Raw genomic sequence first — 17,067 nt, 5'->3', positions numbered from 1 at the left:
TCCTTAGCACTGCCGCGGAAGTGGGAGAGGCTCCTGCCACTGCCTCTGTGCTCACCAGCTGTGAGCCCAGCTTCTGGCTGAGCAGTGCTCCCCCTGTGGGGGCAGCTCCTGCATTGAGCGTCTGCCCTCTGGTGGTCAGTACACATCATAGTGACTGGTCGTTCTGACCGATCCACCATAATGGTCACTTCGGCTTTTATTATATAGGTACCCTTCAACATTTCATGTAATACTGGTTTGGTGGTGATGAACTCCTTTAGCTTTTTCTTGTTTGTGAAGCTCTTTATCTGACTCTCAAATCTAAATGAGAGCTTTGCTGGGTAGAGTATCTTGGTTGTAGGTCCTCACTATTCTATACTATTGAATATTTCTTGGCACTCCCTTCTGGCCTACAAAGTTTCTGTTGAGGAATCAATTGACAGTTGTATAGGTGGGTCATAAGGCAATTCCATGTTTGGGTTTTTGAGGAGCTGCCCAACTTTTCTATAGCAGGTATAACATTTAATATTCCCATGAGCAATGTGCAGGGTTCCAACTTCTCCATTCTCATTTGCTTTCATTCTGAGTTAGATTTTGGATTAGTTGATGTGAAGTAGTAGCTCAGTGTGGGTTGATTTGCATTTTCCCTCATGACTGATACTTTTCACTCTCCACCCATTTAAATAGAAAATATTTAACTACAGTTGATATTTTTGGGTGTTAACATTTTAACTAGTTAAGTGAAAAGTTACCTATCTTAGTGACCAGCTAATGCTTTCCTCTGGGGAAAAATAAAAAAGCCTATAGTGACACACTGGAAATACTTTGTAATCAGTGTATTAAGGAGACATTCATACATTTCAAGAATTGCTTAAATTCTGATATCCAGATTTAAGCTTGTGAACATATGACTTTAAACATACAATTAAAGCTATTCATAATTTGCTATACTACCAACATTAAATTACAGTTACTTTGGAGCATAAGTTAAATGGTTTAAAGTAAGCCGGTAACATACCTAAAACACACCTTCCTATCTCATACATGCAAATTACTTCTCCATGTAAAGGTTTCATCACTCAACTTCTAAGTAAGCCTATTCCAGAAGTCACTACTCTAAGGCTTATGGTCCAAAGAGAAGGGGGAAAAAATGTAACCAAGGACTGATATATAATAATAAAAAAAAGATGGCACAACAGAAGGGAATGCAATTCTACAAGTGCAAGCCCTCAAGAAGCAGATTATGATAAACCCCTTCTTTGGAAAGGTATCATTTCTATCACTGATACCACAGGTTAAATTATATGGCATGCCACCTTCAAGTAACAGTTGAGGCAACAGAATAAATGCAGAGGCATCACAATGAATCCCACTTAATACAACTATACAAACTAACACTTCTCTACAAATTCAGTTCTTTGTCTGACTGCCAGTTAAATACAGAATTTTAACTTCATAGCTTAACAATTAAGGGTCACACACCAAAGTCAATACATATATCTAGCATTTCAGTCTAAGCTATTCCATGTACATAACTGAAATTAATTACAAAGTATGGCCTAGCAAATGCTAGGGGAATTTTTTTACAGGTATTATCTTGCACACAAGTCATCATACATACAGGGCAAAGTCAGAGCTTTTATATTTGAGTTTATTCTTCATTTAACTTTTAAAACACTACTATACTTGAATATTAAAACAAAAACAATAGCAAGTAGTGAGCATATTATGGTTACAGTCCTTCACTCATTCACTACTGTATATAAAATGCCAGCAGTGAGTGTTATTCACTGGCCCCATTAAGAGGTCTGACACTGAACACCACCCCTAGGATGATGTTCATCATCCTCGTATGCTTCTCCATTGTAATGGCGCCGTCTTTCTTGATTTGGATCAAAGTCCACCAGTTCTACCTGGTCCATTTCATCAGTCTCTTCTACTTCCTTCCTTTCAGGTAGGAGTTTTTCCAGCAAAGAGAGTTTATCAGGAGAGAGAAAGCCATTCTCAGGAAAGTTTACCTATACAAAAAAGAACTTCTACTGTAAGTCTGATTTATTTACTTCATCATTAGTTCCTTGAATTACTGTCAACCCATTTCCCCCAGAAAAACACATGTAACCACAACACTATTTTTCAGTGAATTTGCCCATCCCAAGGTTAGAATACATGCTCTAAAAGACACAGCATCCAGTGCTCTGAACTAGTTTAAAGCATATGGCACAAGTAAGGTCTTTTAAAAAAATAATGATCCTAGTAAAATAGCTCTGTAACAACCATTGTTCTATTCAGAAAATACATTATACACGAGAATCCTTCCTAAAACACATTTTATGAACCACCCTATTAACAAACCAACCACTGTATTTTGCTAAAAATCCACAAGTTATTTTAAGTCCTTCTGCTGAACTTTAATATCCCAGTTACAGTCTTGTAACCTCTTCCTCCACCAAGTTTTAAGTAGCCAAATAATGATGTAAACAAACCCAATCCCAACCTGACAGAAGTATTAGATAAATCTATTTCTTTCTGGAAAAGGGAGAACAGAAATTTGATGTTTCTTTGACATTCAGAAGATGTAACTGTTATCAGATTTTAGTAAGTAATCACTCAAATATTCCTAAAGTACTTTACAGCTTACCTTAAATTCGATGATTAGGCGACCCTTTTCATATGGTCTACGATAAATTGGCATGCCTTCATTTAATACACACTTGATATCTCCATGCTTGACAATCTGACCTAAAAACATTGAAGGCAGGTTCTTCCTTAAATACAGCCACATTTTCATGTAGAGAGAATAAGGAACAGAGAAAAATGTCCTAGCTCATTGACAGGAGGTAAAGTTATGTGAAGCAATCCTTTATTTTTCATTTATGCGTTTTCCAGGGGCTTCCAAAAAAGGAGCCAAGATCATACAATTTCAGTTCAGCTCATGAAAGGGATATGTAACTGAGCAAGTAAAATACCCATTTCCTCAGTGCCTAAACAGCTATCTGCAGACAATGAAAATAAATTACTAGAATAGAAAGAGAAGCTCATCTATCAGTACCTTACCTGGATGAGAGGTGATGACTATGGTTCGGTTGTCAAGAGTAGCTATTGGCTTTTGGAAGCCACACAAAGCTTCAACCAGCTGTATGTCCATACACATGAAAAGGTCTTCTCCTCGTCTGTATTAATATAAATTTAGCACATACTTAGATCTTTCAAATCACCAATTGTTATAAGTACCACAGCAGGCAATTGTTTTCTTAGTAAGAGCAAGGTATCTTTTACAAAGGTGTCCTTTCTTCCCCATTCTAAAAACAGAGCTGAGAACCAGGAGCAGCAAACATATGGAACCTGCCAGGCCCGTTTCCTGGACAGCACTTCGGAATCCTTACCCACACTCTAGGTAGTCTCTACCATTCACCATCCCTGAATTGTCCCATCACCTCATTTTAAATTTAGTTGCTCACATAAAGAAAAAATTCTAGTAACAGTGAGGCTTTAAAAAAAGCAAACATACATTAGGGAGATTATAGTATAATATGAACAGACCTCAGCTGGCCCTGGATTATGGGCTCTATAAAATTTACTGACGTACATAAATTAAGTAACAGTGCTTGGAACATTATGAACACAATCTTTTTTATTTAATAACAGCCCATTTCCTCCTCTTGGTGTTTAGACTTTTTTCCTTTTCCAATCCATATTAATAACAGGATACTCTTCAGAAAACCTCCTGAGGATTCACCTCAAATGATGGCATTAAAATCCTGGGTTTAATAGTATTTTCCATTGTAGGAACACTTGGGGAATGTTCTATTATAATTAACTTAAAACCAGTTCCTTCAGATGTAAATCCTGACAAGATTTATTAGAACCCCAATCCAGTCTGTTTTAAAGTCAGCCATGGGTATATAATTGACATATTCACTGTTTACTATCAATTTTTCTTTGCTTCCCTATTAAGTTCATTGTAAATACTATTAAATATTTCACAGCAATAGGCCTGAATTTACAGATTTTAATAGAGATGGTTCTAGAGACACCTACTTACAATTAAAAGCAACTGAACATATCGTGAACTCAAGGATTTAAAGTGGTGAGAACTTTAGGACAAAATTTTGTCTAGGGAGGTTTCCCACAATCCACCTGTTTATTATATCCATGCAAAACATCATCTAACTGAAGTATATTCTTCAAATTCCAGATTAGGTAATCAATTTACCTAAACTTGGACAAAAAAACTAAAATCTGATCCTTTTTGTTCTCAGCCTCTTTCCAAATGAAAACATGAATGATTAACGACATTTTAGAAAAGATACACATAGCCTAACTCTCCCACTATGTTTTTCCAGAGTATTTCTAGGAAGTATGTTCTAAGTAATGAAAAGCTCCTTTAAAAAAACACTCCAAGTATGCACGATGTCAGTTTGAGTAGTTGATTAAAATTTTTACCGAGTGAAAACAGCATGGTCCTTCTGATCTAAAACAATGATAATGTCTCCTGGCTCCAGTCCTGGTTCCTGGTCTCCTTCACCATGGAATGTTATCTTCTGGCCATCTTTCATGCCTAAAAACAGAAGGTTCATTTTATACTTTTATTTAACATCCAACTAATGGCAGATTCGCAATATATTAAGAAACACAGATGCATGTTTGTGCATAAAAAAAGCAAGTTCAAGTTTTTGTGGATGCTAAGGTCTACAAAGATGACGAAGAATGCCCACATGATTAGACCAGTCCAATTTCTTACTAAAGAAAGATATCACAGAGAAGAAAAACTCTAGAGGCAAACAGATCAGGCCTCAAGTCTCAGCTGCTACTCACTACCAGCTGGATTATCCCAGGGAAGCAAGCTGCTTAACTCTTAACCATCAACTGTCCCACAGAGACCTACCTCATGAGGATTGTTGTGAGGATTGAATAAAAAGGCCCATGCTGGCAACAAATCCGTGACGGGCAAACACTTTAACCATAAATGTTAACTATTCCAATTTCATTACTTACTTAAAAGAACCTGTATCAAATTATTTCTATTAAGCCTAACAGTAACATATATCAAGACTTTCTTTTCTCTATTGTATTAGCAGTATTTACATATAGGAAGTATAGGATGGCCCTCAAAAATGTATGCACACACTGTGAATAATTATACAGTGTTAGCCCTAGCTGGATAGTTCAGTTGGTTAGAGCATTGTCCCAATGTGCCAAGGTTTAAGGTTCAATCCCCATTCAGGGCATATACAAAAAGCAACCAATAAATGATAAGAAAGTGGAACAACAAATTAATGTCTCTCTCAAATCAATCAATAAAATAGAAATTTAAAAATGTTAAAAAAAGGCAGTGTTTATTATTTTTTTTAAAATATATTTTATTGATTCTTTACAGAGAGGAAGGGAGAGAGAGAGTTAGAAACATCGATGAGAGAGAAGCATCGATCAGCTGCCTCCTGCACATCTCCTACTGGGGATGTGCCCGCAACCCAGGTACATGCCCTTGACCGGAATCGAACCTGGGACCTCTCAGTCCGCAAGCCGACGCTCTATCCACTGAGCCAAACCGGTTTCGGCAAGGCAGTGTTTATTAAAGGCCAACTTATTTTATTGAGAAAGTCCCTCCCTCGTACCTCTAACCCATATATTTTTAGTTCAGTGAGGCCTTAGACAACATCTCTTTAAACTTAACTCATGTAATGTGTTTGCAGATTATACTACAGCAGTATCTCCTGATAATTTCCTGAACCAATCAGTGACATCACCCAAAGAGAACAATTTATGGGAAAAATTAAACCTATATAAACACAGCCAGTACAATGGATTTCTATATATCAATCTAGATCCAGCAGTTAACTCATTACTAATATTTCATATATACCTTCATCCTTGTCCAAACCCCCAATATCTGAAGCAAAATCCAGACATGAATTAACCCACAAATACTTCAGTACCTCTAGAAAAATAAAAGCTTAAACCACAATACCAGTGTTATACACCAACAAAACTAAACATACTGTGGATTTAATCATCACGAGGCAGTATGACTAGTTAGACTAGTGTAACAAACTCAGCTGTATTTTGCTGGCTGTTTCAGTACTGTGAAGAGCATGGGTAAGAGCAAAATAAATGGCTTTAATCGCAATTAATGCCCTCCTAAGTACATACTATTGGTAGCCAGGTGAGGCATCTTACTGGAAGAAAAAACAACAACAACCAATCCCACATGGGCCAATTAAGTGGGGGATAAATGGAGGGAGGGAAGTATCATGATTCACATGGGTTAAGTACTATTGCAGGGCTTACATAATGTATATATGTACTAATATGAGATGTTCATAATATTAATAGTTCCAAATCAGTATGTACAGTATAATACTAGTTGCAAAGTCTGAAGTTTACAACATTTACTATTTCAGAATAGCAAAATTAGAAACTTTAGTTTACTCTGGAGTTGTATACATTTCTGAAAAAAGTGATATAGTTATAAACTAGAGCCCCAGAGCCAGAAACCTACAGGTAGGTTTACAGTCTACAAAAAAAAACATTAAAAAACATTTTTATTGATTTCAGAGAGGGAGGGAAGCAGAGAGAAACATCAATAATGAGAGAGAACCATCAATTGGCTGCCTCCTGCATACTCCCCACTGGAGGTTAAGCCCACAACCCAGGCATGTGGCCTTTTAGTGCATAGGTTGACCAAAACATTTTAAAAAGCACTATTTTTTTTGTCTTTTTGAAGATTTTCTAGAGAGAGGGAGAAAGACAAACATCGATGTGAGAGCAGAACATCAATTGGCCACCTCCTGCAAGCTCCCCATCAGGGATCCAGCCTGCAACCCAGGTATGTGCCCTGACTGAGAATTGAACTGGCAACCCTTCAGTGTACAGACAATGCCCTAACAACTGGGCCACACTGGCCAGGGCTAAAAAAGCAATTATTTTTAATCTAAGCTCTTACAAATCAATAAAAATATAACACATTTCATTAGTTTAGAAAAATTTCAAGGAAATAAATTCACCTAAATCTCCTTCCCCCAAGTTTGAAAGTACATATTCCTTACCCTAACAGTTCCTAAGGAACTTAACATGTGCAAAAATTAATTACAATTTAAAAAGAGGTAGAACTAGTAATTTAATGCAAATGAATTAAGTTTGGAACACTATTTAATCATTTACTGATGTCAGTGCTATAGTAAATGAGGAGATTCTTAATATATTCCTTACAAATGTGCAAAAATGTCTGGATGGAAAAAGTTTTTACTATGTAGCCCAGATATCTCTGCGTGATAAGACCATGCATAGAACCCTATTGAGAATCATTTTTAACAACTATAAAATCTAAATAATCTTGCCATTGCACTCAAGAATTCAGAGAAGAACTCACCTTTATCAATATGAACTTCTAGAATCTTCTTCTCTCGAACTATCTTCCTTCCATTGCAGCTTTTACATCTATCTTTAGGACTGATCCTTTCCCCATGGCCCTGGCACTCCATGCACACAGACTGAATTTGCTGAACCATTCCAGGGCCTATCTGATGAATTCTTATTTGCATTCCAGTACCTCGGCAATTGGGACAGCACTCTACTGCTCCTTTCTTACCACCTCGGCCTAAATAGTTTAAAAAGAAATTGAATTATGTTTGAACTTAGTATCAGACACAATGATGAATGTTTTAATAAGATAGTTTTAATAGACACAACACTGTATTAACATTTGCAAGTGTGATGAAATGCTTGTCCATCAAGAACTAAAATTTAGCCTTTTTATTTGATAAAATACAGCTGCAGCCAGCTTCAGTCATCTATAAACATTGACTGTTGTTTTCCCAAAGAACCATTTTAGAATTGTGAATTTTAAACGTGCTCTCAAATCACAATTCACTGGACATACTTAACCTGTGAGACGAGAACAGTAAGGAGTTTATTCTCTTTAGAGGATACCGTATTTCCAAAAAAATAACTTGTACTTATAAAAGGCTTAAAGGGTCAGAGCCAATAACTTGTCTCTATATGGAACAGCTTAGTGTGCAAAGAAATCACTGTTTAAATCCTATTACAGATTATGAAGCCATTGGAATGATTAAGTGTTTGAGACAATGATGTGCTCATTTGAACTCTGTTGGACAAAAAATGACACTACCTTAGATTCCAACTGCATTAAAATCCTATATAATAAAAGGCTAATATGCAAACTATCCCCTCGCGGGACCAACCAAGAACTAGAGGTGTGCTGACCACCAGGGGGCGGCACGGAACATGACGAGCTTTGGCGATGCAGCACTGGCAGCAGGTAGCAGTGGAAGCGCTGCCAGGCGGCAATGGGCCCTGATGAGTGCAGGACCGCAGTGGGATGGTGCAGCAGGTGAGCGGGTGGTGCCAGGCCAAGGTGGGTGCAAGCAAGGGCCCCAATCGCCCTGCCTGTCACCCTCAGATTGGCCCCGATTGCCAGCCAGGCCTAGGGAACCTGCCTGTGCCCGAATTTCGTGTACCGGGTCTCTAGTATACACATAAAGAAGTGCTCACATTTTGTTAATATTCTCTAGATGGTAGATACAGATAGTTCTTTATATTTGCGCTCTCCAATATTTAGGTAGTGTGTTATTTGTCAGTTTTATATCTTCAGAAAGGCTTCAGTTCAATTTTCAGTTTATTTAAGATGTTAGAAGACCATACCTTCACATTTGTCACAAATCACATTCTTTTGTAGAGCTAGTTTTCTTGTTGCACCATTATATAAGTCTTCTAAGGTTACAGAGAGCTGATGCACAACGTTTTTACCTAGAACAAAATAATGCTCATTAAAAATCTAAGATGTACGTACCTTATTTGTGTTCAATGCACCATCAAAATGACAAACAATAATAAAAGATAAGGCTCACCAAGGTACATTTGTTAAGTAACTTGTATTACATACATAGAATTTGTTAAGTACATATTATATACAGTTTGGCCACATTACCCACAAACTGCAATTAATTTCAGATAAGAAAAATTGGGTGAGATTAAGTAATTTGCCTAAGAATGTAGTTGTGACTATCTTACAAATTATGGCAATCAAAAACATGAACAGTAAAATCAGTTGAGAACCAATGCCATTTATAGAGGCACATTTCATAATAATTATTTTAAACTACATTTCTGTCCCAATATATTCTTTGAATCTTTCACTTACTATGATATTGAGCAACATGGCCTATTACTTCATCCAAAAATTCTTCAGCACACTAAGTTCCAAGTTCCAACCAATCAAGATTGTCTGTGGAAGCTGATGCATTTATTCAACCTCCACAGAATATCAATTCCTACTTCTACATGAAGCAGGAATAGCACATTTATTGTTTGACTAGCACTAGTTTAACGACTAGGTTTCTCATATCCTTTATCATAGTGCTGTCCAAAAGAACTTGCAGCAGTGACAGGAATTTTTATATTTGTGCTATCCCACACAGTAGCCACTAGTCACATGTGGCTACTGCAGATGAAAACTGAATTTTTGTCTGTTTTTAATGGATCTAAATTTATTGTGGACAGTGGCTACAAAGGAGTGCCGTAACTCATTTCAGAATAGGAAGTGGAAGGTTAGAGATCATATGAGGACACTGAGGTTACAGAAATGAAGTCACCTGTCAATGGTTAATATGTTCCCAGCCAGTAATTCTTTCACAAAGACTTCATCCACCACAAAACAGTACTGCCTTATGCCCAAGTGAAAACAAGTTCTCAAACTCTTATCTGCACAATATGCCTGTTGTGAACATTTTTAGTTCCCAATGAAGTGTGAAGCACCATTAACTATATCCTTCTGCTCCTAGCTTCATCTTTGGGTTCTGTATCACAAATATAGCCCCATACAGTTGGTTCCAGCACATTGAAAGCTGCCTTTCTTACTTTAAAGTTTTGAGAGTATAAGGGAAAAAAGCTTATTAAATTTGATCAGGCAAGTATTTTTTGGTGTCCCACACAGAGGCCTTTCATTGATCTAAATCACATAGAAGAGTTTGCCAGTCAATTCATTATTAAAAATATAAGTATAAAAACATATCCTTTTCCTTTCAGGAAAAACTAAGTAAACCATTTCTAGTCTTTCTGAATTTTAAAAAGCTCACAGTGGAATTTAATGGCTTCCCTATTCCTTCTAAAATGGACTCTACCCATTGGCCACTATTTATGTAAACTGTACTGGGAACAAATGAGATTGACTCTGACCTGAACATTGTTTTCCTATGAAGAATATTTCTACAACCAGGAAACGGCATTTCTGATAAATGTTAGGGGCACATATATAGATATAATAAAGCTGAAGCAAAATTAACAGATAGCAGGCTATCTGGAAGTAATGAATCTATGCTCTAATCCTGACTACTGATGCCTTGCTGTATAACCTGGAGGAAAGTTTAGGTTTCTGAACTTTAACCCACTTTCAACTGAGTGCCTCCCATTAGGTTGGGGGGTGTCAAATAATAGCTTTAAAAAGGGCTTTGAAAGTTATGTTCTGATACTTTGTTCCTTTAATTAATGCTTGACAATCTTATTGAAGTTTGTGTCCCAGTGTCAAAGAGCTTTAGAAGCACTCACTTGTTAGCACTTGGTCTAGATAGTTTTAGTTACATCAAATCTTATTTTTAAAAACGATACAAATAGAAATGGCAATGTAGTTTGCAAAATTGTAACAATATGTAAACCAACATTTAAAATAGACAAGAATTTGCTTTGACCAAGGGACTACTGTGAATTGCTGCGTATAGACTGGATTATTCTTACCTCTCCTTTCTCTCTGCATCCTTCCTCCTCCTCCAAAAAACATATCAAAGATGTCCATGGGGGAACCAAAACCACCACCTGCTCCACCTTCCTTAATTGCTTGTTCTCCTCCTTTGTCATATAATTCCCTTTTCTTTGCATCAGAGAGCACTTCGTAAGCTTGAGAAATCTGTTTAAACTGTTTGAGAAAAGAATAAATCTCACTTTAAAAAAGTATTACAAAGCATAGTTACTATATTAGACATACTCAATTTCAGGTTGTTATGGAACTACCATACACCTGACCAAAAAAACGATTCAAGCTGCGCTTGAGTATGAATATACAACTTGCCTTCTCTCCTTCATTTGGATTCTTATCAGGGTGGTACTTCAAGGCCAGCTTCCTATAAGCCTTTTTCAGTTCTTCCTGGGTGGCATTGGGTTTGACCCCCAAAACATCATAGTAAGTGGTTTCTTTCACCATTTTTGACAGCCTGAAATTTAAAAAAAAAGAAAAAAAGCAATTTTAACTGTCTTTCAACTGATAGCTGTAATTCGTTAAATCATAGATATGGCTGAGAAATCTGTTCTTTGCCAAATCTGATTATAAAAACCCTGCCTTTTCTGACCTGCAGAGGAGGTAACAATTCCTTTGACAATTCAGCAATAAACTCTAACAAATTACAGATAAGCTAATAATTACCAGGGAACAATTCCGAAGCTCCTATAGCAGCTGGCTCCCGTTCTCCCACACCAGAGCCTCCACCCTGCCTGGGTTCTTCCTGCTCCCCGCCCCCAGCAGGGACAGAAGGAATCCAAGGAGCACCAACAGGTTCGGTCCGCTGGGTCCTACATTACCAGGGCCTCTGGTCAATACGAGACACACACTCCCTAGAAAAAAGACATCTGGGCACCAGCGGCCAGGGAGTGGTGTATGGAACGATGTATGGCGAGCCCCAGTCTGCGTCTCAGTTCCAGGGCCCACAGCGCCTCCACGCCGGCCGCCGAACCCCTCGCTCCCACCGGCCGCGCAGCTTACACGTCGTTAGGTGTCCCCTGCACTGGGCGCTGATCGCGGAGGTTTCCTTCCTCCCCCGCCCCCTCCCCGCTCACCGGGGAGAGAAGGGGTGGGAGAGGCCAGCCGGCAACAAAGAGGAGGGGAGGCCGAGAAGCGAAACCGCGGCCGCCGCCCGCTCCGCCCGCTCCTCCCGCAGCCCCTCACCCGCAGCTCCTTCTGCGCTTGCGCGCAGGGTCCCCCACCCCCCGGGAGCGCGGGGGCAGGGGCACCGGGAGGAGAGCCCCAGGCGGCAGGGCCCGGAGATCCCGGGCGGGATGGGGAGCAGGAGCAGCTTTGTGGAGGGTCTCGGGCCCACTCCCTACGAGCCGGGGATGGCTCGCCCTCCCCCCTCCCCCCCCAAAAGGGAATCGTGGGTCCTAGAACCCATACGCCTCCCGCCCACGCGGAGCCAACCGCCTCCCGACCACGGCTCCGTCCAGCTTCCCGGCGCCGCCGATGGCGCCGGCCTTGGGTCGAGGGGAGGCGCCAGGCCTGACACTCACCGGTGAGCGGGCCGAGGCAGGTGTGGAGGAGCTGGAAAGAGCGCGTTGCTGCGCGCAGCTCAGGCAGCCGCCGCTCCTCCACCTCTTACCGAGCGTTCTGGAAAGTTCCGCCCGGCGCGCCGCAGCCGTCGTCTTTTGTAGCCGAGCCTGGACGCGTCACCCGCAGGAAGTCCCGCCCTTCCCGCCGCTGCCACCGCCCCGCGGTTACCCGGGCAACGGCGCGGGGGAGCTCGGGCTGGAGGGGGCTGTGCCGAACAGCCTTGTGGGGTTGGGTTCCTAGTGCTCCTGGAACTTTCTGGAGCCCTTTCTTCCACCGGGTCGGTCCAAGAGGTCGGGATGGTCAGGCGGGGACAGGGATTGCCCAGGAGCGTGGCAGCTCCGCGCCAACTCGGAGTTTCCAAACCGGGGGGGGGGGGGGGGGGGCGGCGGCCGCCGCCGCCTGCGAGGCCGGGACCGCGGGCGGGTGCCGTGTGCAGAGCGGGTGTCTCGCAGAACAAAGCCCTGCAGCGCTTCCTCCCCGCCGGCGCCTCCTTTGCCTCTTTCGGCGACTCCTACCGGCTTAGTTCTTGAGCGCTGAGGTTCTGGGAACTGCTGAGCAAGCAGCGCTGAGCAGGATGGGCCTGGGCCCCAAGGCAATGTCACAGGCCTTGGATCTTGCTCCTTGTCACACGCAGCCCCTGACCTGATCATGCAAACTGCGGGGCTGGAAGAGCGCTTTGCAAGCCCAGGCTCCTGCACACGCGCTGCAGCCTCCTATACGCTGGGCTCAGGCCAGCGCCAAACCAGAAACGTTTGCAATGTCTTTGGGCAAACGGAGGGCCGTGAACTCTTGTCTGGCCGGGTGTTCACTTGGTTGGCTAGCGGGAGACACAGAGTAGCACCAAGAGTGACTGACAGATTGTTTTCTCTGATGTTTTAAGTACCACCAGCCTGTGAACCTGGACCTACAGTCTGCAAAGTGAGTCTCTGGGCTTTCAAATGTTGGGAGGGGGGCATATTAGGAAAAGGGGGCCGTTTTTTCTTATTCATGAACACAACAAACTCAGGAGTACTATCTGGCTCCAAGGAAACTGAAATTGAAAAAAAAAGCCGGTTCACATGGCTTAGATTTTAGTAGGCGGCCGTGCAAGTCAACGAACTGTAAGTGAACCCCGATACAGAGGTTAGCAGGAGAGAGGCCCCTGTATATTAATCTGATGGAACAGGGAAAGCTTCCCTGGAAAAGTGGTAGTGGAGCTGAGTTTTGAAGGGAGAAGAGCTTTCGCAGTGAAGGACAGAGGACAAGGGGAAGGTGTGGAAGAATATGGTGTTTGTAGGAAATTGCAAGCAATTGGAAATAGCCAGACCTAAGGGATCTGAAATAGCAGGAGGTGAGGCTTCAGAGCCAGTTGGGGTATATCTTGCTAAACTAAGGATTCTGAGCTTTACCCTGGAGGCACCCCCATGTGTATCTCTTCAGCCTTATCTCTTAAATTGTGTGCACCAGTTGCACCGAACTATTTTCAGTTTCCCAAATGCACGTTTTCACCTCTCTGTGCTTTACTCTGGCTGACAGACACCTAATTTTCCCAGTCTTACATATTACCTTCTCAAATACTACCCCTGGTATAAAGTTTTCTTTTTTTTCTTCTTCTTCTGATCAGCTACTGAAAGTCTAATACTTCCTGGAAGGGCACTAGGGTTTGGTAATATAAAAATCACGCAAGTCATGGCCCCTGTCCGTAAGGAGTTCACCATATAAAGAAGAAGAAGTTGAGGAATATACTCCAACAAGAAAGAGTATATTGAGGTGCTCAGTAGAGGAAATCTGCACCATCTAAGTAAATATCCCAGGTTGAGAGACCAGCAGTTGTGAAAGCATGAACAGTTAAGAGGAAAGAACTACACATACTGTTCATGTGTTACATAGACATTATCGTTCTAAAGTCCATACTTGGCTTTAAAACGTTAGTGAACCTAACACTGGTTAAGCAAAACACTTCAGTTTAACAAAACACTTCAAGAGTTTCCACAATGCATATTACCATGCCTCGTGTTTCTTAAATATAACCATGTTTAGTGTTTCTTTTTGCCTGAGGGACCCAATTGAAATTCCCACAGCTTTTAGAAAGATGGAGGTATGATACAAACATGAAGATACCTTCTTGAGACCATCAACATAAGGCCATGAAATATGATATTGAAAATACTTAAAAAATCTGCAAGCTTACTAAGTGAGCTTAATTCTTTATTTAGAATAAAGGTAAGGGGTATATAAGTTGATTTTTTTAAAAAGGAAAACTACTTATTTGCTTGTATGTGCATAAAATATTTCAGAAAGATACCCCAACACTTGTAATATGGTTGCCTGTGGGAGAGAGCTGGGTATTGGAGAGCGGCAGATGGGAGGAAGGCATACAGTATTACCAAATAACCTTTCATGACTTTGGAATATTTAACCCATTTGAATGTAGCACTTATTCGAACATTAAAAAACATCATATGATCTGTCATTTTTTCCTTCATAGAAATTTATGTCAATGATACTGAAAATATGTACTGATGAATATTCTGGCTTAACGTTTTTAAGGCGCATTCTTATTTACATAAAACAGAAAAAGAGTAACAATAATTACGTGATTTTTTTTTTTTTTTAAGAAATGGGATCATATACATGCTGCTTGTTCCTTGCCCCTTTAATTTATTGTCATCTTATCATGTTCGGATAAATAAACCTACCCTATTTTTAACGACTTCATAGAATGTAGGATGCAGGCACTATAATTTAACCATTGTCCTATTGATGAACATTTTGGCAATTGCTGATGTTTTACAAACAGTGTTAAATAACAGATATCATTTATTGTTGAGCAGTTCTCAAATCCATCTTTGGGCATTAATGCAAGTATTTCTGTAAGACAGACATCTAGAATTGAAATAGTTGAGCCAATGTAAATGCAGATTTTAAATTGTAATAAATAATTTTCTATAACAGTTTGTATTGCTGCCAGCAGTGTGAGTGGGCCTTGCCAATATGGGGGATTTTATCTTTTTTTAGTCTTTGCTAACCATGGAGATTAAAAAGTGGTATCTATTGTTTCAATTTGAATTTCTTTAATAGTGTGGTTAAGCATCTTTTAAATAGTATTTATCAACTCTTCTTTTGTCAGTGGTCCTTCTTGTTATTTGATCATTTTTCTGTAGTATAACTCCACTATTTTAATGTGATATAATAGCACCTTTATATTAGGGATAGTGTGTGTGCATATATAAATACATGTATGTGTGTGTGTGTGTATATATGTGTGTGTGTGTGTGTGTGTGTGTGTGTATATATATATGCCATATGAAGGTTTTAATTTTTATGTAGATACATTTAAAAAAATTTTTTAATTGATTTATTGGTTGTTTCTTGTATGTGCCCTGACCGGGGAATTAAACTCACAACCTTAGTTATATCAGGATAATGCTCTTACAACTGAGCTACCCCGCCAGGGATAAATTTTCTTTTTTAAAAATTTATTGGTTTTGAGAGAGAGAGAGAGAGAAACATCTATTTGTTGTTCCACTTAGTTCTGATTCGTTGGTTGATTCTTGTATGTGCCCTTGATTCTTCCCCCCCTTGATTCTTGATTGAACCTGAAATCTTGGGTATTGGAACAATGCTCTATCCAGCTTAGCTATGCAGTGAGTAGGTTAGATAAGTTGCAACACTTTCTTTTTGGCTTTTGTGTTTCTTCTCCCTTCTTTTCCCCTTCTCCTTTTCCTTTATTTGTTACACATAGAAAGCCTTCACAAATCCATTATAAATATATTCTCCCAGGTTTTCCTCTAGTACTTTTATGGTTCCATTTTTTACATTAAAAATTTTAATCCACCTGAAATTTATTTTGGTGTAAGGGCTGAGGATTATTTTTAAGTAATTGAGATTTATTTTTGTCCAAATGGAGGGCTAGTTTATCTAACACTATTTTAGTACTTTACTTTTTTTCATGACTAATGTGAAATGCCACTTTTATTGTATACTAAAATACATTTTAATTTCTGGTAGTTTCCCTTATTGCTCCTCCTTTTTACAATTTTCCTGGCACTTTCTAGGATTTTTATTCTTCCAGGTAAATGTAAGAATATTTCTAGAAGATTTCCCCCATTCCCACTGTCATTTTGATTGTGATTATAGAGCTTTTATATATCAGTCAGTTTGGGGAGAATAAAAATGCTTATGGTATTGAATCTTCCTACCCATGAAAAAGGTATATTAGTGCATATGACTGTGTGTTCACTTTCTTTATTGTGTTTATGCTTTTTAAAAATTTAGGTCCTGCTTATTTCGTCTTAAAGATGTCACTAGGCATTGTCTTCGTGCTGCTTTCACAAATGGCCTCTTTTCTTACCATTGTATTTTATTTCAGTGCCTGTGCTCGGTGCACTCTCAGTAACCATGTGACCAGGTCACAGATGTCCATGCTGGTAGCTGGAGATGGCTGGAGGCATGGCCGGAGCCAAGTCATAAGGGCTTGAGCATTATGTTATTAGTTTGAACTTTACCTTGAGAACTCTTAAGAAACACTGGAAGACTTTAAGGATGGGGTAACATAACCTCTCACAGCTGATTTTTTTTTTTTTTTTTTTTTTAGCTCCTATCAGGCACTGCGCTAACCTCTACAAGTGTCATATTTTAGTCCTCACAACTCTGTTTTACAGATGATTTGATCATATGTACTTTTTAGAACAGCCATTTGGGTGCTAATGTGAAGGATGGATTCTTAGAAATCTTTTCTGATGAAGATGAGATTAGTAAGTGATAAGGCCAAAACAGGA

The 17,067-nt window shown here is 39.8% G+C and overlaps 1 protein-coding gene across 3 annotated transcripts; it reads right to left on the bottom strand.

Moving 5' to 3' along the window:
- Nucleotides 1–800: 800 nt before the first annotated feature.
- DNAJA1 (DnaJ heat shock protein family (Hsp40) member A1) lies at nucleotides 801–12,410 on the bottom strand. Of its 3 annotated transcripts, none has more exons than XM_081104102.1 (9): nucleotides 12,268–12,410; nucleotides 11,060–11,201; nucleotides 10,729–10,906; nucleotides 8,641–8,745; nucleotides 7,349–7,576; nucleotides 4,423–4,537; nucleotides 3,034–3,149; nucleotides 2,618–2,718; nucleotides 801–1,997 (listed from the first exon to the last, which is right to left on the bottom strand). In XM_081104102.1, exons 2-9 carry the CDS (start codon nucleotides 11,189–11,191, stop codon nucleotides 1,779–1,781), a joined length of 1,194 nt encoding a protein of 397 aa, XP_080960228.1. In that variant the 5' UTR covers nucleotides 11,192–11,201; nucleotides 12,268–12,410; the 3' UTR covers nucleotides 801–1,778. The 3 variants fall into 3 exon arrangements, with proteins under 3 accessions (XP_080960228.1, XP_080960229.1, XP_080960230.1); XM_081104103.1 differs by lacking the exon at nucleotides 12,268–12,410 and adding an exon at nucleotides 11,411–12,165; XM_081104104.1 differs by lacking the exon at nucleotides 12,268–12,410 and adding an exon at nucleotides 11,747–11,921.
- Nucleotides 12,411–17,067: the final 4,657 nt, after the last annotated feature.

The sequence above is a fragment of the Myotis nattereri genome (assembly GCF_964212035.1).
Source record: "Myotis nattereri genome assembly, chromosome: 12".
NCBI lineage: Eukaryota > Metazoa > Chordata > Mammalia > Chiroptera > Vespertilionidae > Myotis > Myotis nattereri.
Note: the sequence above shows the minus strand (reverse complement) of the source record. Positions and strands in the feature narration are given on the sequence as shown.